Here is a 21,459-nt window from a genome sequence, read left to right as displayed (position 1 = left end):
AGTTATGCTTATGATGTGGTTTGCTCAGGTTGGGTCAAAAATTGTGGCCTTAAAGGGATTCTGTTACCCCCCTGGACAATTTTGATCTATTACTATGGGCATACAGGTAATAGAATGGTTAAACCAGTCTTACCTGTATGCCTCATAGCTGCGTTGTAGATCTTGAGAAAATTTATTTATAATGTTATATGCCAATGATTTCTTCCAGGCTACGGGGCGTGTGGTGCTTGGAAGAAATCACTGCCTCCTGACTTCATTATAATGGTACCCTCCTCCCATCTGTTCGGCGCTGTAATCCCACGCATGCGGTGTAACCATTCTATTACCTGTATGATCACAGTAATAGATCAAAATCATCAAGGGGGTGACAGATTCCCTTTAACATGGACTGTAAAATACAGTTGTATGAATCAATCCGCAATCTGCGCATGCGCTGCCTTCGGCAGCCATTTTCCCGATGTCCACCGGAGTGAAAAGGATTGACAGTGCAGGGACTCCCGACATTTTGTAAAAGCCAAGGTCCCGCCGCAACGTCGAACACCCCTTCCTGCCAGCCCGAGGCCCGCAGCATCTCCCCACTCCTGCCACCGCCTTCTTCCTGCAGCAGCAACCCTGCCTCCTGGGACCCCGCTCCACCTCAGCCGCCCTCCCACCGGTAAGCTACCAAAAAAGCAGACTATAAGATGCACCACCATTTTATTAAAAATGTTTTTTTCCCCCCATTTTCCTCCCCTAAAATTTGGGGTGCTTCTTATGGTCCGGTGTGCCTTATAGTCTGCAAAATACAGTATATTACCTTTATTAGTTTCCCATATTTAAACTTCATAAAGTGAAACTTTTTTTCAAATCTGTTTTTTTATTTTACGAATGTTGATTTTTAATTTTCACATTCCATTTAGGCAAAGTTAAGCTTTATCCCTTTTTTTGCTTTTGAAAACCATAGAAATAATGAAGTGATTAACAATCCTTGTTTGCAGATTCCCACAAGACTAATTATTAACAGCTTCAGGAGCCCTTACATCTTTTTTTCTGTGTCTCATTAATGTTTCTCCAAGTATATGCTTTGATGTTCGACCTTCCATTTATAGTTCTATAAACAGGACAATTGTAGGTGTGCCTCTAACTTCAGACACCCATTTTCTAGAATTACGTATATGGGATTGTCAACAATATGAACAATGCAGGAACTGCAAATTCGAGATGTAATAGAGAAGCATGAAAATAAATACACATAGGATGACTTTATTGAAACCATTTTATCTGTTTGTCTAGCAAACACAATAACCAATACCTGGAATCAGTCAGTATGGCATGTAAATCGGGGGACTGGTTGAGCAGTCAGACACATCACTTCTAGTAGTGTCACATCACAACCTTGTGTATCCACAGCAGACTAGAGACTTATAAGAAACCATTCCACTCACCAGGTTACATTTACTTGCCTACTATGTTCAGTGCAAGATATAAATAGTGCCAGACTGTGATACATGTGCATGAATAAACAGAACTGGAGATCTATAAAATCTCATACAAACACAGGATTACCTGGAATTTACATAGAGAGGTTAACACTTGGTTCAAAGTAATATCACAAGTGAGGAATATGGTAAGCCAGTGATAAATTGGTAGGAGGGTTAAAAGCCAGGCAAGGAGTCATGTGCACAGCACCGCAAATACCATCCGAACATTAGCACTGAATTCTGACGTGTGAATCCTTGTTCACAATACCAAGGCTCCAGATTATACAAAAAAAAAAATCTATCAAGCAATGGAGACTGTACTGAACTGCAATACTGCATGTGAACAACCAAAATTGGAGAATGTATAATAAAAGGCAATGTGAACGTTGTAGTATGAACAGGTAACAAATCCGATCCTAAAAAATACATTTACTACAAACCCAGTTACCATATCAAAACTAAATAAAGGAAACTGTCGGGTCTACTGCTGACGACTAAAGTGGCCGATACAAATCCAGGTTTGAAATACAAAGTGATGATGTCACTGTGGTGGAGCTTTCAGAAGAGGCATTTGGCAACAAACAGTTCTGGTAGAGGATCAGTTTTTAAAAAGACGACACAAAAGGCACCTTGACAAGGCGGTCTCTGGAGAGATACTATGTTAAAATCCTTATGGCAATAGGGTAAGCAGTTGTGTTCTTAAATAATAATTCTTTATGCAAGGCATGAATACTGATCTTGTTAAATTGGCTCTGGTTTTAGTTTTTCTGCTAGGAAGTCGTTGACGAAATTCTGAACAATATCTGGCGTTATCTCTTCCACATCCATGACATACTTTGCTCGTGCAGACATGTCCAGTATAGTCAGCAGAGGTGCAGCTTCTGGGAGGTTAGTGAAATCTCGTAGAGAATCGGTCATGTCATCCTGAAAATTTAAAGAGTAAAGACAAATATTATTTTCCTCCGTCAAGTTCAATATTTCAAACACAACCTTGCTAATTATCACAAGCCAACTCTGGTTGTTGTTTCATGCTCTAAAGGAGAAGCGCACCCATCCCCACCCCTGCTTTGCTGAGAACAGGTGGTGTGCTACTGCTTGATTGGAGACGCAGCACCATCATGCCACTGCTTTAACCCCTTTACCCCCGAGGGTGGTTTGCACGTTAATGACCAGGCCAATTTTTACAATTCTGACCAGTGTCACTTTATGAGGTTATAACTCTGGAACGCTTTAACCGATTGCGGGTATTTTGAGACAGTTTTTTGTGACATATTGTATTTCACAATAGTGGTAACATTTCTTCGGTATGACTTGCATTTATTTGTAAAAAAGATGTAAATTTGTTGAAAATTTTGTAATTTTCCAACTTTGAATTTTCATGCCTTTAAATCAGAGATATGTCACACAAAATACTTAATAACATTTCTGACATATCTACATCAGTACAATGTTGGAACCAAATTTTTTTTTGTTAGGAAGTAATAAGTGTTAAAAGTTGACCAACGACTATTCATTTTTACAGCAAAATTTCCAAAAACCATTTTTTTTTTTTTTATTAACCTCCTCACGACCGCCCACAGTAGATAAACGTTGGCGCTTGCTGGGCTTTGTGCAGCGCCGACGTTTATCTACTGTCGGCGGTTTTGTGCCCCCCGGGACCCCCACATACCTTACAACGCGGGGATCCCGGTGCGCAATGCATGCTGGGACCCCCGACGTCATCGAGACCTGATTGGTTCAGGTCCCGATGACGTCAGCGTCACAGCAGCCAATGGGAGCGATCGCTGGGAAAGCTGCTTGTTTCCCGGCTTTCTCCCTCATTGTAACGCGGCTTCTCCCTCTGATCTAACACTGTCAGCTGATCAGAGGTGAAGCAGCGTTATTGTGTGACTAGATCGCTGCCTGGCACAGCGATCTTGTCACACAGTAACGCTGCTTCACCTCTGATCATCTGTCATTGTGAGATCAGAGGAGAAGTCGCGTTATTATGTGCCAGGCAGCGATCTTGTCACATAGTAACGCTGCTTCTCCTCTGATCTCACACTGACAGATGATCAGAGGTGAAGTGGCGTTACTATGAGTCAGATCGCAGGGCAGCGATCTTGTGACAAAAATAAAAAAAAAAGTAAAAAAAAAAAAAATGCAGGGGCTAGGGCTAGGGCTGGGATTAAGGTTATGGGTGTGTTGGTGTTAGGTTTGTGGTTAGGGTTATGGTTAGGGCTGAGATTAGGGTTAGGGGTGTGTTGGGGTTAGGGGTGGAATTAGAATTGGGGGTTTCCACTGTTTAGGTACATCAGGGGCTCTGTAAATGCAATATGACGCCCGCAGACCATTCCATCAAAGTCTGCATTTCAGAACGTCACTACTTCCCTTCCGAGCCCCACCGTGTGCCCAAACAGTAGTTTTCTCCCACATATGGGGTACCAGCGTACTCAGGACAAATTGGACAACAACTCTTAGGGTCCAATTTCTCCCGTTACCCTTGTGAAAATAAAAATTGGGGGCTAAAAGATCATTTTTGTGGAAAAAAAATGATTTTTTTATTTTCACGCCTCTACATTATAAACTTTACTGAAACACTTGGGGGTTCAAAGTGCTCACCACACATCTAGATAAGTTCCTTGGGGGGTCTAGTTTCTAAAATGGGGTCACTTGTGTTGGGTTTCCACTGTTTAGGTACATCAGGGGCTCTGCAAACGCGACATGACACCCACAGACCATTCCATCAAAGTCTGCATTTCAGAACGTCACTACTTCCCTTCCGAGCCCCACCGTGTGCCCAAACAGTAGTTTTCTCCAACATATGGCGTACCAGCATACTCAGGACAAATTGGACAACAACTCTTAGGGTCCAATTTCTCCTGTTACCCTTGTGAAAATAAAAATTGGGGGCTAAAAGATCATTTTTGTGGAAAAAAAATGATTTTTTTATTTTCACGGCTCTACATTATAAACTTTAGTGAAACACTTGGGGGTTCAAAGTGCTCACCACACATCTAGATAAGTCCCTTGGGGGGGTCTAATTTCCAAAATGGGGTCACTTGTGGGGGGTTTCCACTGTTTAGGTACATCAGGGGCTCTCCAAATGCGACATGGCATCCGATCTCAATTCCAGCCAATTCTGCATTGAAAAAGTCAAACGGCACTCCTTCCGTTCTGAGCTCTGCCGTGTGCTCAAACAGTGGTTTAGCCCCACATACGGGGTATTGGCGTATTCGGGAGAAATTGCACAAAAAATTTAGTGGTTCATTTTCTCTTTTTACACTTGTGAAAATAAAAAAAAATGGTTTTGAAGTAAAATGTTTGTGAAAAAAAGTTAAATGTTTATTTTTTCCTTCCATATTCCATTCATTCATGTGAAGCACCTGAAGGGTTAATAAACTTCTTGAATGTGGTTTTGAGTACATTGAGAGGTGCAGTTTTTAGAATGGTGTCAATTTTGGGTATTTTCTGTCATATTGACCCCCCAAACTCACTTCAAATGTGAGGTGGTCCCTAAAAAAAGTGGTGTTGTAAAAATGAGAAATCGCTGGTCAACTTTTAACCCTTATAACTTCCTAAAGAAAAAAAATTATGTTTCAAAAATTGTGCAGATGTAAAGTAGACATGTGGGAAATGTTATTTATTAACTATTTTGTGCGATATCACTCTCTGATTTAAGGGCATAAAAATTAAGTTTGAAAATTGCAAAATTTTCTAAATTTTTGCCAAATTTTGATTTTTTTAACAAATAAGTGCAGATCATATCTATAAATTTTTACCACCATCATGAAGTACAATATGTCATGAGAAAACAATGTCAGAATCAGTAGGATCCGTTGAAGCGTTCTAGAGTTATGACCTCATAAAGTGACACTGGTCAGAATTGAAAAAATTGGCCCGGTCACGAAGGCAAAAACAGGCTCGGGTGCGAAGGGGTTAACAGACCACATCACATTTGAAGTCACTTTGAGGGGTATATATGATAGAAGTGGGCCCAACACCGACCCCTGCGGTACCCCACTGCTAACCCTGACCCAGTCCGAGTGTGCTCCATTAATAACTACCCTTTGTTTCCCATCCCTGAGCCAGCTCTTAACCCACTTACACATATTTTCCCCTATCCCCATTGCTCTCATATTATGCATCAACCTTTTGTGTGGCACCGCATCAAAAGCTTTTGAAAAGTCCATGTACACCATGTCCACTGCATTTCCTTGGTCCAGTCCGGAACTTTCCACTTCATAAAAGCTTATCAGATTAGTTTGACAGGAATGGTCCTTCGTAAACCCATGTTGATATTGGGTCATGAGGTTATTCTTCTTCAGACACTCCAGTATAGCATCTCTTAGAAAACCCTCCAGGATTTTACCCACAGTAAAGGTTAAGCTTACTGGCCTATAATTTCCAAGTTCATTTTTTGTCCCCTTTTTGAATATTGGCACCACATTTGCCATACGCCAGTCCTGTGGTACAGACCCTGTTATTATGGAATCTTTAAAGATTAAAAATAGTTATCAATAACTGTACTAAATTTGTGCAGTACTCGGGGGTGTATCCCATCCGGGCCTCCAGGATTTGTCAATTTTAGTGATTTTTAGACGCTGCCGTACTTCCTGCTTGATTAAGCAGGTGACATTTAATGGAGAATTTTTGTTATCACTGATCCTGTTATCCGTCATGGGATTTTCTTGTGCAAACACTGAAAAAAATTCATTAAGCATATAGGCTTTTTCCTCATCCCCCATTTCACCCAGACTATTTTTAAAGGGGCCAACACTATCATTTTTTAGTTTCTTACTATTTATGTAGTTAAAGAATATTTTGGGATTACTTTTACTTTCTTTGGCAATGAGTCTCTCTGTCTCAATCTTTGATGCCTTGATTTGCATTTTACAGAATTTAATTTTTTTTATTTAATGCCTCATCACTACCAACTTTCTTTAATTCTCTAAATGCTTTATTTTTGTCTCTTATTGCGCCCCTTACAGCTCTATTTAGCCATAGTGGTTCCCTCCCATCTCTAGCATGTTTATTCCCATACGGTATATATTGTGCACAGGTCCTATTCAGGATGCCAATAAACATCTCCCATTTTCTTTATGTATTTTTATGTCTCAGGATATCGTCCCAGTTAATTGCACCAAGATATTCTGTCATCCTTTGGAAATTTGCCTTCCTGAAGTTTAGTGTCCTTGAAATGCCTCTACTACACATCTTATTAAAAGACACATGAAAACTTAGTATTTTGTGATCACTATTACCCAAGTGACCCCCAACCCTTATATTTGATATTCCGTCTGGCCTGTGGGTTAATATTAGGTCTAGCAGTGTCCACCCCTCTTGTTGGGTCCTGAACCAGTTGTGAAAGGTAACTGTCTCTCACAGTTGTCAAAACCTATTACCTTTGCTGGAACTGCAGGTTTTCGGTTCCCCAATGTATTTCAGGGTAGTTGAAGTCCCCCATAATAATGACTTCTCCTTGAGTTGCTGCTTCATATATTTGCTTTACAAGTATATTCTCCATTGCTTCCATTATTTTTGGAGACTTCTAACAAACCACTATCAATAATTTATTTTTTCCCCCCTCCCCTTATCTCCACCCACAGCGAAACTACATTTTCATTAGCTTCACATATATTATCACGCAGGATGGGTTTTAAGGATGATTTTACATATAAACACCCCCCTTGCTTATTTGTACGGTCATTTCTGAACAGACTATAGCCCTGTAAATTAACAGCCCAGTCATGGCTCTCGTCTAGCCATGTCTCAGATATCCCCACTATTCTGCCCATTCTGTGCAGCAAGATATTGTAAGTGCTGTCCTAGCTATCACCAGTAGGTGTCATAGGTTGCTCTTCTCTTTCTTATTCATGTGTTTGGAATCTTCTGTTCCCCCAAATGGTTAATTGTTCAGAACCGCCCCTTCTTCCTGCCCTGGTCAACAACATGTAACCATTTTCAGCCATCTTCTGAGTAGCTCACACCTGCTCAGCTCCCTGCAAACCACTGCTTAGAACAAGTGGATTCTGGTAAAGTTTAATGCATTTTTTGTAAACTATGCTATGCATCTGTGTTACCAGCCATAATGCAGCCCCCCCATGATGTTTGCAATGCATGTTAGTTATTTATACATCCTCTGGATATGCATCCTCTATTCAGTCAGTGCAAAGCTGGCAGCCATTAGTTGTTTTAGATATCTTTCTCCTTTGCTGCTGTGTGTTATATTGCTCAGCTTTTATATAATGCATGATAACAGCATCCTGTATCATTGCTACTGTTGTGATAGTACCTTGTATTGCTGTGATTACATGCCAGTATTTGTGTATTGAATATTAACTAACAGTACATGCTGCGTTATCTGTCTCATAGTTTTTACCTGAATCATCCACATTTTGTACAACAATCTGCTGAATCATCCATAACTGTGTTCAACAATCTCTGATATCATCTACAGCTTTGTACAACAACCCCTGATCTCATCTAATACTGTGTTCTACTATACCATCTGTTATCTCCCATTGTTGTCCATATCATCCCAATAAATATAGACTTAAGCACCCATACAGTCTTGTTTCTGGGAGTGGATGAAAAGTTAAGCCGTATGCTGGAATCCACACAGTGTCATACGTGAAAGAAGGCAGAACACCCACCATGTCATAATTATGGTCCAACAAAGTTAATTCTAATTCCTCAATTTTGTTGGCGAGGCTTCTGGCATTAGTATACATGCACTTTATGTATCTCTCATTACCTCTACAGTATTCTTCCCTAAAATCTTATCTGCACTATCTTCCCCTCCTATAAAATGAATACCCTCCCCCCATCCCTAGTTTAAACACTCCTCCAATCTTCTAGCCATTTTCTTCCCCAGCACAGCTGCACCTTCCCCACTGAGGTGCAGCCAATCCCTAGCGTAGAACCTGTAGCCAACTGAGAAGTCGGCCCAATTCTCCAGGAACCCAAACCCCTCCTTCCTACAACAATTCCTGAGCCACTTAATAACCTCCCTAATCTCTCGCTACCTTTCTGGCGTGGTACAGGCAGTATTTCAGAAAATACCACCTTGGAGGTTGTAGGGATTCAAGTCGCTTAGGTGCGACGGGAGACAACCAGGAGGCACGTTCCTTTAAAAGTTCATAGGGTTTATTGCTCCATAACCCATAAACCGGCACATAACATAAGAAATAGCCTTTAGCTCAGGCGAAAGCAAGTATAAGTGTCCATGATTTCAGGCTCAGTCCTGGAGCCTCAGCAAAAGCACAGGAGGCTTATCCGTCCTCACATACAGCCAATATCCACAGTCCTCACCGGGTCAGCAGCCTCAGCACGTGGTCTTCAGGAAGGTAGCACACGTTCTTCCACCTAGGCCTGCCGGGACCATCCACATGGCTCAATCAGATCCATGCGCTCTCTCTCATGTGACCGGACCTCAGGTACCTTATATGGTCCATAACCACACCCACAAGTGATAACATGGCTATAACCTCACTAAAGGTCCTATTACACACAGCCACACATATACTTTATTATGACACTCTTAAACACACCCCTGGGTGGGTATGTAGGTAACCAAGCCCGTCTATCTCTCTAGTTACCTGGAGACTTCTCCCTTATACATTGAAGCAACACCTCAGCAATATCATTGCTGAACAACACATAAGTCTCCATACTAAAGCCACCCTGTTGTGAGTTCATTTTCTGGTCTACCAGTTGTAAGTTCTCCTTCCAGGCTCCCAGGCTTCCAGGTTCCAGGTGGCAACAGAAAGTAGTGAGGCTGATTTAATCAGTAGAGATCTGCCACCTGATAATGAGGATGACGATTGGACCTCAGGAATCTCAGATTGGATTTAAGACAGCCGACGCCCTACTCTGGTGCTGGTGATTCCTTCTGCTTGTCAGATCTTAGTTCTCAGCTCTGTTCCAGTCATCTCAAGCTAAGTTTCTCTGCTAATTTTCACACTTGATTTTGTTGTTCTATTCAGTTTTTTTGGGTGGTCAGCCGGCCCCGGCTGGGGCTGTGCTGAATTTCCACTCTTATTTATCTGTATTTGCCAATTTGCTTTTTGTCCCTTATTAGATTGGCCTCTTTTTGCTCTGTCTCAGAATATTTCAGAGTGCTGATATAGTGGGAGAAGTCTAGTGACTTCAGGGTTAATTTTGTTATCAGAAAGTGTTGGACATTATTTTGTAGGGTTTTGGGCAGATTGCAGACAGTGTCTTTCCTCTCCTTTCTAGTTAGTTTGTGCCCCATCGTTTTCTCAGCCTATTTTCCTGTGTTTGTGTTTTCATCTTGTTTCACCGTCAATACATGTGTGGGGCCTGTCTATTCCTTTGGGGTCTGCTCTGGGGCAGTTAGTTTTCCCCTTTTCTTGCTTTAGGCTTATTTAGACCTCTGGCCGTGACGAGGCATCTAGGTTCATCGTAGGTACGCTCCACGGCTGCTGCTAGTTGTGTGGTTAGGATCAGGGATCTGCAATCTGCATAGTTACCAACCTCTCTGGTTTTTCTGGGCTTAGCATGTTTAGGTTTTTTCCTCCTCGGTGACCCATTCATAACACCACCCACTTTGGGATATATAACGGCCATTCCGTATTCTGCCATTCATCCTTTATCCTGGGACATCCACACAGCGCCCCCTAGCGGACTCAGTGGTTACTACACCACAAGGTCCTTGCTTTAAGCTTGCGGCCTAATTCCCTGAAATCATCTTTAAGGACCTTCCACCTATCTCAAACTTTGTCATTTGTGCCAATGTGCACCATGACCGCTGGGTCCTCACCAGCCCATCCCAGTAATCTGTCAACCCGATCAGCGATGTGTCGAACTCGAGCGCTAGGTAGTCAGCACACTGTTCAACGATCCCTGTCTTTGTGATCGTACCACAGCTCCTGGGCAGGGGAGGAAGCAAAAGAGTACACAGACATTAAAACAGGGGATCACAGCTAATTCTGAGAGGTAAAACATTTACTGCTTGTTTGTAAGCATTTTTTTTTTAACACTTTACCTCACAGAAATAATTTGTGATCCCATGCTATTCTGTCTGTATACTCTTATTTCCGCCCCTGCTCAGGAGCTGTGGTATGTACTTTGTTCGTGGTAAAACCCTTTTAAGTATCAAGTATTCGCAATTGCAGACTAGTGACATTCCAGATGTGCTTGATGGGAGACAAGTTTAGAGGCACTGCAGGCCATGGCAGCACATTTAGGACACGCAGGCTGCATATAGTGGCACAAGCAACCTGCGGCATGACACTTCGTGTTGAAAACCTGCTCCTGGGAATTTGTAGAAAATTGTTGTACCACTGTTTACATGACCAAATTAATGTTAAGTCGAGCTAAAGTACCCTGTACTAAAGGGAACTGGCTATCGTATATTGTGCCATCCAACACTATAACCCCAGGCGTAAGACCAGTTTGACGCTCCCTCTTGTAGGGATCTCCAGAGCAATGTTCAGCTATCACAGCATCCAAGACAGAAGTGGGACTCATTGCTTAAGATGATAGACCTCCAATTCTAGCTTCCATTGCAGTCTTGCTCTGCACCATGATAGCCTTTGAGAATGAAGGCATGACAATGGAACACCAGTAGCTGGACATCTGGCTCGTAGCCCAGTGTCATGGAAATGCCTTCTGATGGTTTGTATACACACTGTTTGACATACAATTTAACTTTCAGTTCAGAATGGATCAATCATGGAACCAGTGGTATGGCCATTTACCAAAGTGTCTTAAGAGCTTTTTTTTTTTTTTTTATAAATATGACACCAGGTTGCATGTTGCTTGTGCCACTATGAGCAGCCTATGTAGCCTAAACATGCCGCCATGGCCAGCAGCGTCTATACATTTGTATCCCATTGAGCACTTCCTGGACCTCATTGGTTGTCAATTGCAACAGTAGCTGCAATCAGAGGACCTTACCCAATTGCATTCAGTGTGATAGAACATTTCTCAGACAACCATTCATAACCTCAATAACAGCATTCCAAGGCACATGGAGCTCATACGTGATACTAAATCAGATGTTTTGAAGGAGATTTCCATTTTTTTATTATTTGCACATCATCAATATGTCTACCAATCCTGTGATTTCCATAATTTCACGACTTTTCCTCCTTGGTACTGCAATTTCAATCTTGATGAATATGTATGAGCAGTGAAAATAGTTTAAAGTGATTACTCTGAGATAAAGCAGTGCTAGAAAGATGGCCATTTGTTTCGTGTACAGTGGGTACGGAAAGTATTCCCACTCTTTGTTTCATTGCAGCCATTTGGTACAAGAAAGTTCTTTTTTCCTCATTAATGTACACTCTGCACTCCGTCTTGACTGAAAAAAAAAGCAAATGTAGAAGTTTTTGCAAATTTATTAAAGAAAAACTGAAATATCACATGGTCATAAGGATTCAGACCTTTTGCGCAGACACTCATATTTAAGTCACATGCTGTCCATTTCCTTGTGATCCTCCTTGAGATGGTTCTAACTCCTTCGTTGGAGTCCAGCTTTGTTAATTACAATAACTGATAGGACTTGATTTGTAAAGGCATACACATGTCTATATAAGACCTCACAGCTCACAGTGCATGTCAGACCAAATGAAAATTATAAGGTCAAAGGAACTGGCCAAGGAGCTCAGAGACAGAATTGTGGCAAGGCACAGATCTGGCCAAGTTTACAAAAGAATTTTTGCTGTACTCAAGGTTCCTATGAGCACAGTGGGCTCCATAATCCTTACATGGAAGAAGTTTGGGACCACCAGAAGTCTTCCTAGACCTGGTTGTCTAGCCAAACTGAGCAATCGTGGGAGAAGAGCCTTGGTCAGAGAGGTAAAGAACCACCCCAAGATCACTGTGGCTGAGCTCCACAGATGCAGTAGGGAGATGGGAGAAAGTTCCACAAAATCGTAGTTACTTACCGATAACGGTATTTCTCTGATCCCATGACGGCACCACGGAGAGAGGGATCCGCCCTCAGGGACAGGAAACCTACAGATGAAAAAGGCAGTACCTCTCTCCCACATCAGTTGGTTTACAGAGCATTACACAGAACTCTCAGCTGCAACTCAAACTGTTATAAAGAAATCCAACATTAATCAAATGAAGCTTAACAAAGGCACCGCGTGGCTAAGTAGTAACTCTAACTCACTCTTATGTGCACACCTGTGTGTGTGAAAGGGAGGGGATGTACGGGTGCCGTCATGGGATCAGAGAAATACCGTTATCGGTAAGTAACTACGATTTTCTCTTTCCCCCCATGACGGCACCACGGAGAGAATTACAAAGATTGTGCATCTAGGGAGGGACCACCGCCTCCAGAACCCTTTTCCCAAAGGTGAGATCTGAAGAGGAGGTCAAGTCTAGACGGTAATGTTTGAAAAATGTAGAGGGGGAAGACCAAGTGGCAGCTCTACATATCTGATCTATTGAAGCGCCGGCTTTCTCTGCCCAGGATGATGCCACTGCCCTGGTTGAATGGGCCCTTACGTCCTCTGGGATGGCCGCCCCGCAGGAGGAGTAGGATAAGGTGATGGCTTCTTTTATCCACCTCGCCAGTGTGGACTTCGATGCCTTCTGCCCCTTCCTAGGACCCTGAAAACAGACAAACAGAGCCCTAGCCTTCCTAAATTCCCTTGTGGTTGTCAAATATTGGACCAGGCATCTTTTTACATCTAAAGTGTGTAATATCTCTTCTGTTTTGTTTTTGGTATTGGGACAGAAGGAGGGTAGGGAGATTTCCTGAGTCCTATGAAAGTGTGAAGACACTTTGGGGAGATACGCTGGATCAGTTCTAAGAATTACCCTATCATCCAGAATTTGCGTGAAGGGTGAGTGTGCCGACAAAGCTTGTATATCACTAACATGGCGGGCAGAAGTTAAGGCCACTAGGATGGAGGTCTTAAGTGACAATATTTTTAAGGGAATTTCCATTAGGGGTTTGAAGGGAGATTTGGCTAAAGCATTTAGCACAAGGTTTAGATCCCAGGGTGGGGTGGTGTGTAGAGGGATCGGTCTAGATCTACTTGAGGCTCTAATGAATCTCTTAACCCATCTATTTTTGGCTAGGTCGTGGTTATACAAAGCTCCCAAGGCCGCCACCTGTACTTTTAAGGTGCTGGTAGCTAACCCCTTCTCCAACCCCCTTTGTAGGAATTCCAGAATGTTATCTACAGGGATTTCGCCCGTTGGGTCGGAACCTGACACTGACATGAATTTCTTTCACACTTTGCCATATGCTTTGGTGGTTACTGGCTTTCTACTCTGTAGTAGCGTGGTTACCAAGTTTGATGAGAAGCCCCTGATGCTTAGGAGCTCCCTCTCAAAAGCCAAGCTGTCAAGTGTAGGTTTTTTATGTGTGGGTGATAAACTGGACCCTGGCATAACAGGTCTGGATTTTCTGGTAGAACCCAGGGGTCTGTCACGGACATTCTTCTCAGCCAGGAGAACCATATTCTCCGTGGCCAGAAGGGCGCTATTACCACTACTGTCGCCTTCTCCTCCCGTATTTTCCTCAGTACTAAGGGAATGAGAGATATTGGGGGGGGGGGGGAAGACGTAGGCCAGATGATAATTCCAGGGTATCGTGAAGGCGTCTAGGGCTACTGGGCCCCCCCAGGGATCGATTGAGCAGAAGGTCTCCAGCTTCCGGTTCTGACTGTTCGCAAATAAGTCTATCTCTGGTTGACCCCAGAGTTTCACGATCTGGTTGAAGACTAACCAGCTTAGTTCCCACTCCCCCTGTTTTAGACGTGTCCTGCTTAAAAAGTCTGCTGTTTGATTTTCTGAACCTTTTATGTGAAGGGCTGTCAGGGATTCTAGATTGTGTTCTGCCAGGTGGAAGATGGACTTTGTTACCTCCATCAGTGGTTGAGACCTGGTACCCCCCTGGTGGTTTAGGTATGCTACCACTACCTGGTTGTCCGAGAAGACCCTTATGTGATGGGAACGTAGTGAATCTAGAAAATAAATGAGGGCTAGTTTCACTGCCAGCAGCTCTTTCATATTGGAGGAAGCGGACTCTCTTCCCTGATCCCAGGGCCCCTGTGCCACCTGGTTGCCTAGATGTGCGCCCCACCCCCGAGGACTTGCGTCCGTAGTTAGGATCTTTGTTGCAGGCAATGCCCAAGGAACCCCCTTGGCTAGGTTGGCTGGAGCTGTCCACCACGTTAAGGAATGCCTTGTTTCTGGCAAGATGTTTAACTGCGTGTCTAAATTTCCGTGTAGGGAAACGTCTGCATCTAATATTTCCTATTGCAAGCCCCGGGTATGGCTCTGGGCCCATTGGACTGCTGGCATGCAGGCTGTCATAGACCCCAACAGTGACATGGCTTTCCTCAGGGTGGTGTTCGGGGAAGCTATCATTTGAGATGCCATTTGTGTCATTTTTTGAACCTTTGCCTTTGGAAGGTAACATTTCTGCTCGATTGAGTCCAGTGTCATCCCCAAATACTCTTGCACCTGACTTGGTACGAGTCTGGACTTGGGCAAGTTCAGCATCCACCCTAGGCTCCGTAGTGACTTCATGACCAGGTCCAAGTGCTGTTTGCAATGGTGAAAGGTGACCCCTATTATTAATAGATCGTCCAGGTACGGGACTATCAGAACGTTTTGCTCTCTTATGTGGGCCATTACCTCTGCCATAACCTTCGTAAATACCCTTGGAGCAATGGCTAGGCCGAAGGGGAGGGCTCTGAACTGAAAATGTTTTAACCCCCCCTGAATCGTCACCGCTACTCTGAGGTATTTCCTGTGATCCCTGTGAATAGGCACATGATAATATGCGTCCCTCAAGTCTAATACGGCCATGAAGCAAGCTGGGGGAAGCATTTTTACACAGGATTTTATCGTCTTCATTTTGAAGTGCGTCTTGCGGCATTTGAGAAGGCGGCTGTTCTGGCTGCCAGTCTGGTTCAGTCTACTGAACTGATGCATCCGCCAGGAAGGCTGCTGCCCCCCTCATCACAGAAACTGACCTCTGCATTGTATCTCTTGGGACTTTCCCCTTTATCTGTGACTCTAAGTGATCTAGCCAGACCATTAGGGCGCGCGCCGTGCACGTGGCTGCTATAGCTGGCTTTAGCCCCCCTGCTGCCGACTCCCACGTATTTTTTAGAAAGGCTTCTGCTTTTTTGTCCATTGGGTCCCTCAGGGTGCCCATGTCCTCGAAGGGCAGGGCAAATTTTTTAGAAGCTTTTGCAATTGCCACGTCTAATTTAGGAGCTTTACTCCATGAGGAGCAGGCCGGGTCGTCGAAGGGGTATTTCCTCTTGGGTGTCAAGAGGACTTTTTTGTCTGTTTTTTCCATTCCCATTTAATTAGGGAATGGATTTTCTCATTGACAGGAAAAGCTCTCCGTTTTTTTTGTTCCAGCCCACCAAACGTCAGATCTTGGGCTGTTTTCTTAGGCCGTTCATCTACAAACCCCATAGCTGTCCTCACCGCTTTTACTAGGGTGTCTGTTTCTTCGATGGGGAAGCAGCTACGTCCCCCTTCTGAGGATGATGATGATTGGGAGGATGATGAGTTACTTGAGTCCGACAGTTCGCTTTCTGACTCGCTAACACTGGACTCTGGCGACCTACGCCTGGACCTACGTTTCTTTTTTTAGGATCTAGCGCCCTTAAGGGCGTCTTCAACCTGGGTCCTTATCAGGGTTTTGAGATCTGAAGCAAATCTCGGGGATTCCTCCTGAATTGTTTGCTCTATGCATGCCGCACAGAGCTTTTTCTCCCATATAGGGGGGTAGCTCCTCCGTGCATATGGCACATATCATGTGCTCAGATTTGGTCGTGCATTTACGCCCCTGAAAACAGAAATTAACAACCGCCTATTAGCGAGCGGGCCTTAACGGAGATCACTCACCCTCCTTATGGAATGAGAGATACCGTCTCAGGCGTAGGGATTATTTCCACCACTGAGTCCACGTCTGGCTGTGCCGCCATGGTGGAACTTTGGCTGTGCCGCAATCCTGCGTGACCGTCTCTGCTGCGCTGCTGGGAAGAGTTGCACTGGCGCTGTGAATGTTGGCGCTGTTCCTGTGTTTGCCGCGGCCCCTGCTTCGGGGAACGCCGAGTCTCCTTCTGCTTCCCGCTCATGCCGACGCTCCTTTACCCCTTAATGGGGTTTTTTAAATGTGAGCGCCCTTTTTTTTTCCCTTTCTTCCCCGGCGCCGCCTCTCCCAGCGTTCCCTGCGCCCCCGGAAGTGGCTGCCCGCGCACTGCGGCCCCATCTATTTTGGTGCTTGTAACGGCGTGTGCGCTCGCAGCGTCTGCTCCCGGCCGTACCTTGCGCCTCACGGTAGCCGCCGCACCCTATCTCCGGGTCGCCCGCGCCTGTCCAGCCCGTGCTGCAAGTTCGGCGCCGATAGTCTGCGCCCTTCCAGCGCTGTATGTGAGACTGGTGGCCGCCGCCACCCCTGCCTGCTTCAAGAATCCTGGAGGTCACCACTGCCTCCCCTGCCTCGGTAGGGCCGGCCCCGACCTGTGCTCCCGGTGACCGCCGCCACCTGCACATGCTGCCTTGCGGCTCAGCGGGCCTCTCCTGTAGTGACCGCCGTCACTATACTGCAGGAGGCAGCCCCCTTTTTTCTTTTCTTTTTTTTTCTCCTTTTCTGGGATCGGCAGACTTCCACAGCTTCTTCACTGCCTCTCCCCACTCACCCTAAAGGCCCACTGACCCCAGTGGTGGTGCTTCGGGGGGAGCCTGTTCGAGGCCTCGACCCAGCCGAGGCAGGGAGCCCCGCTGCCTATCATCCGACTGGATCGGTCCCCGGAATCCTACGACGACTTGTCAGGTATGCTGTAGGTTCCCCGTCAGGGACAGGAAACCAACTGATGTGGGAGAGAGGTACCGCCTTTTTCATCTGTAGGTTTCCTGTCCCTGAGGGCGGATCCCTCTCTCAGTGGTGCCGTCATGGGGGAAAGAGAAAGTCAACTATCACTGCAGCGCTCCACCAGTCGGGCCTTTATGGCAGAGTGGCCCGACGGAAACCTCTCCTCAGTGCAAGACATATGAAAAGCCCACATAGATTTTGCTAAAAAACACATGAAGGACTCCCAGACTATGAGAAATAAGATTCTCTGGTCTGATTAAATGAAGATAGAACTTTTTGGTTATAATTCTAAGCGGCATGTGTGGAGAAAACCAGGCACTGCTCATCACCTGCCCAATACAATCCCAACATTGAAACATGGTGCTGGCAGCATCATCATGCTATGGGGGTGTTTTTCAGCTGCAGGGACAGGACGACTGGTTGCAATTGAAGGAAACATGAATGCGGCCAAGACGACTCATGGCTGTACTAGCTCAAAAGGGTGCTTGTACTCAATACTGAGCAAAGGTCTGAATACTTATGACCATGTGATATTTCAGTTTTTCTTTTTTAATCAACTTGCAAAAATTTCTACATTTCAGTTTTTTTCCATCAAGATGAGGTACAGAGTGAACATTAATGAGAAGAAAAATGAACATTTTGAATTTACCAAATTGCTGCAATGAAACAGCGAAAAATTTAAAGGGGTCTGAATACTTTCCGTACCCACTGTATACCACATTTTTCATGAATCACCCTCCCTTTGATTTGTTGCTAAGAAACAGTAGAGGTAAAGTCATACTAATACAAAACAAGTAAATGCATATTGCTTATTCCATAGGTTTTTTTTTCCTGAAGAAGTAGGATACACTTCATAACACGTAGAATAAATAAAAGAAACAGTTATTTTTATATTATCTCTGGAGTCTGAAGTTTCTTCACCGTGTGGCAGCGCAGATATGGACCACAAACTGTCCTTGTTTTTGAAATCTTTTTGGTGATAATCTTCCGTGGATTTGCGGCAACCCTGGATCAGGTCAGCATATATTACGATTTCTGACATCTGTCAACCTGATAAGACCTTATTTTTGCACTTTTTTTCCCCTCAGCCCTTTTGTATATCTAAAAAGAACAATTTGGCAGATATGGCAATTTAGATTTAGTTTGAAAAAGTACCCGATCTATTTGGTGACATGACTACTGATGGATGCGGGTGTCATTAAACATTAGCCTCTGGCAATGCTGTCTGGAACAAGATAACAATGCTGAACTTGCAATCATGCTTCTTTTCACTAGAGGGTATCAGCAGCCACTTTTCTCTGACGAGACAAGGGGCAGTGCCAGGACAGTACTCTGAAAGCCGAGAACATGGCAAGAGAGAGACAGAGAGAACAGGAAATTCCAGAATAAAGTATGTAGATATACAGACAACACCTCTATGGGGGATGTAATGGGCTGTGTGCCAGTTTAAATGCCATATTTCAGTAAGGCTTGTTTTGCACAAGCTGTGTTTTATCCTGTCTGTCCTTCAAAACAAGATGGATATTCAGCTTTCCGCCAAATTAGTTACAGGATTCATCACTTGAATGCAATAATAAACCTAGAGCCTTGTTTAGCAATGTGTTTTCCCTGCAGCAAACTGTAAAAAGCATCAGATTTGTTTACGGCTTCTTCAACACAATGGCCGCATATACAACCTAGTGCCATCTGCATTATCAGGGACATAGCAACAGGGCCAACAATGCTGCTATTCTAAAAAGCTCCGCCGTTCTAGTTAGGTTAGGTCAATGCCAGGGATTATTAGATGTCACCAGAATCCATAGACAATACATTGCTTACTCAGCATTGTATACACGAGGTTTTTATCATGGAAGGCACACACTGTTCTGCATATATTGTCGAAAAAAAAAGTGAAGATTTTTTTTCTTTTGTAAGAAAAGGGGCTAAGTCGGACACCTACAAGAGCATCTCTGTGCCCCATGTTACACTGTGATTTAATGAAGGAAAAAAATCCAGCTCTCTATTGCACAAATGCGATCCGGAGCAAGGATGGCGAATTCCCATATACGGCACAGTCAGAGAAAAGGAAGGTCACTAGAATGCTGTAGATAAGCCTTGAAAGGCAGTGGCCACAGCCTATAGCTGAAAAAGGAGGTGACAGGTTCCCTTTAATAAAAACAAAACTGAGACTTTGGAGTGGCCTAGTCAAAGTCCTGACCTTAATCTGATTGAGATGATGTGGCATAACCTTAAAAAGGAGGTTCATGCTCGGAAACCCTCCAATGTGGCTGAATTACAACAATTCTGCAAAGATGAGTGGGCCAAAATTCCTCCAGAGCGTTGTAAAAGACTCACTGCCAGTTATAGCAAACGCTTGATTGCAGTTGTTGCTAAGGGTGTCCCAACTAGTTATTAGGTTTAGAGGGCAATCACTTTCACACAGGACCCTATAGGTTTGGATTTCTTTTTCCCTTAATAAAAAAACCTTGATTTAAAAACTGCACTTTGTGTTTACTTTTGTAATCTTTGTCTAATATTTACATTTGTTTGTTGATCTGAAACATACAAGTATAACAAACATTCAAAAGATTAAGAAATCAGGAAGGGAGCAAACACTTTTTCCACACAACTGTATTTTGAGGTCTAGCCACAGATTTTCAGTGATAATCAGATCAGGGGACTGTGAGGGCCATTGTAAAACCTTTAGCTCAATGGTTCCCAAACTCCATTCCTCGTGGACCCCAACAGTTCATGTTTTCAGGATTTCCATAGTGTTAGACATGTGAGAGAATTCCTGATGCCTTGATGATACTTCCATCACCTGTGAAATACTAAGGAAATCCTGATACCATGACCTGTTGGGGTCCGCGAAAACTGGAGTTTGGGAACCACTGCTTAAGCTTGAGCCTTTTGAGATAGTCTATTGTGGATTTAGACATGTGTTTAGGATCATTATTTGTACAAGCCATCCTCTTTTCAACTTCAGCTTTTTTACAGATGGCGTCATGTTTGAAACAAGAATTTTTTGAAATGTCACTCAGTCCATTCTTCCCTCTACCCGTTGTGGTGGTTGACTTGTCTCCTGCTGGGCTTTCACAAGGTGCTTAATCAGGTCTTCATTGTTGTTTGATGTTACTTCCCAGCTTACGGCCACCTTCACCCAGGACATGCGGTTTTATGCACAACTGTCACACGTGCTTCCCTGGGAAAATTGTCCACATTCTCCACAAACTGTGGTGGATTGGCTCACTCGGCTGCACACAGAGTAGACACAGGTACATGGTCTCTTTAAATCTTCCGTTGGTTTATTATGCATGTGGCATAAACCAATAAGAAGTGAAAATAAACACAGCCTTTAGGGCAAAAGAGGAAAAAAAAAAATACAAAAACTGGTATACAGTCTCACCATCTGCGGGGATCCGCTCAGGATAACAACCATACACTGGTTCCGCTTTTTCCTTCTCAGGACAAATAGCGATGAAGTTCCTCTCTCCATCCCTACTGCACACTCAATGCCTCTGGAGGCCGACTATTTAAACCCCAGACCACACTATTGGGTGGAGATCACGTGGGCAACCTCAGACCGGCTCTACAGTTGTCCACAAAAACCAAGCCCTTAAATGGCCGATTAACCCCTCAGCACAGTGTTCTGGAGTTAGCTTCAGTGATTTGAAACCCAGAAATTAATAGCTTCTGTGAAACATATCTCCACTCCAGCACTTTGCCAGTGACTTAATGTTCCCCATGCCATTGGCTGCAACATATCCCCAAAGCATGACTGATCCACCCCCATGCTTAATGGTTGGAGAGATGTTCTTCTTCTGAAATTCTGTCCCCTTTTTTCTACAAACATACCTTTGAATAATGTGGCCAAAGAGTTCTATTTTAACCTCATTTGTCCACAGGAGTTGTTTCCAAAATGCATCAGGCTTATTTAGATGTTAATTTGCATAATTCTGAGGCTGTATTATATGGTGAGGACGCAGAAGAGGTTTACTTCTGATGACTTCCACGAAGGCCATATTTGTACAGGTGTCTCTTAACAGTAAAACAATGTACCACAACTCCAGAGTTTGCTAAATCTTTCTAGAGGTGTTTTGCAGTCAAGTGGGGGTTCTGATTTGCTTCTCTAGCAATCCTACAAGCAGTTCTCACTAAAATTTTGCTTGGTCTTCCCAAACTTATGTTAACCTCCACTGTTCCTGTTAACTG

General features: G+C 43.9%; 1 protein-coding gene across 1 annotated transcript in view; it reads right to left on the bottom strand.

The window, feature by feature from the left end:
• Nucleotides 1-1,226: 1,226 nt before the first annotated feature.
• NXN (nucleoredoxin) overlaps nucleotides 1,227-21,459 on the bottom strand; it is a 248,824-nt gene continuing 228,591 nt past the window's right edge. The window contains exon 8 of the mRNA XM_073590592.1: nucleotides 1,227-2,384. Coding sequence (XP_073446693.1) covers nucleotides 2,202-2,384 — 183 coding nt within the window. The 3' untranslated portion in view covers nucleotides 1,227-2,201. The remainder of the gene's footprint in view (nucleotides 2,385-21,459) is intronic.

Source organism: Dendrobates tinctorius, unplaced genomic scaffold (assembly GCF_039654945.1).
Source record: "Dendrobates tinctorius isolate UK_male_01 unplaced genomic scaffold, ASM3965494v1 ptg000117l, whole genome shotgun sequence".
NCBI lineage: Eukaryota > Metazoa > Chordata > Amphibia > Anura > Dendrobatidae > Dendrobates > Dendrobates tinctorius.
The sequence above is the reverse complement of the archived record's forward strand: the minus strand, read 5'-3'. Positions and strand labels throughout refer to the sequence as shown.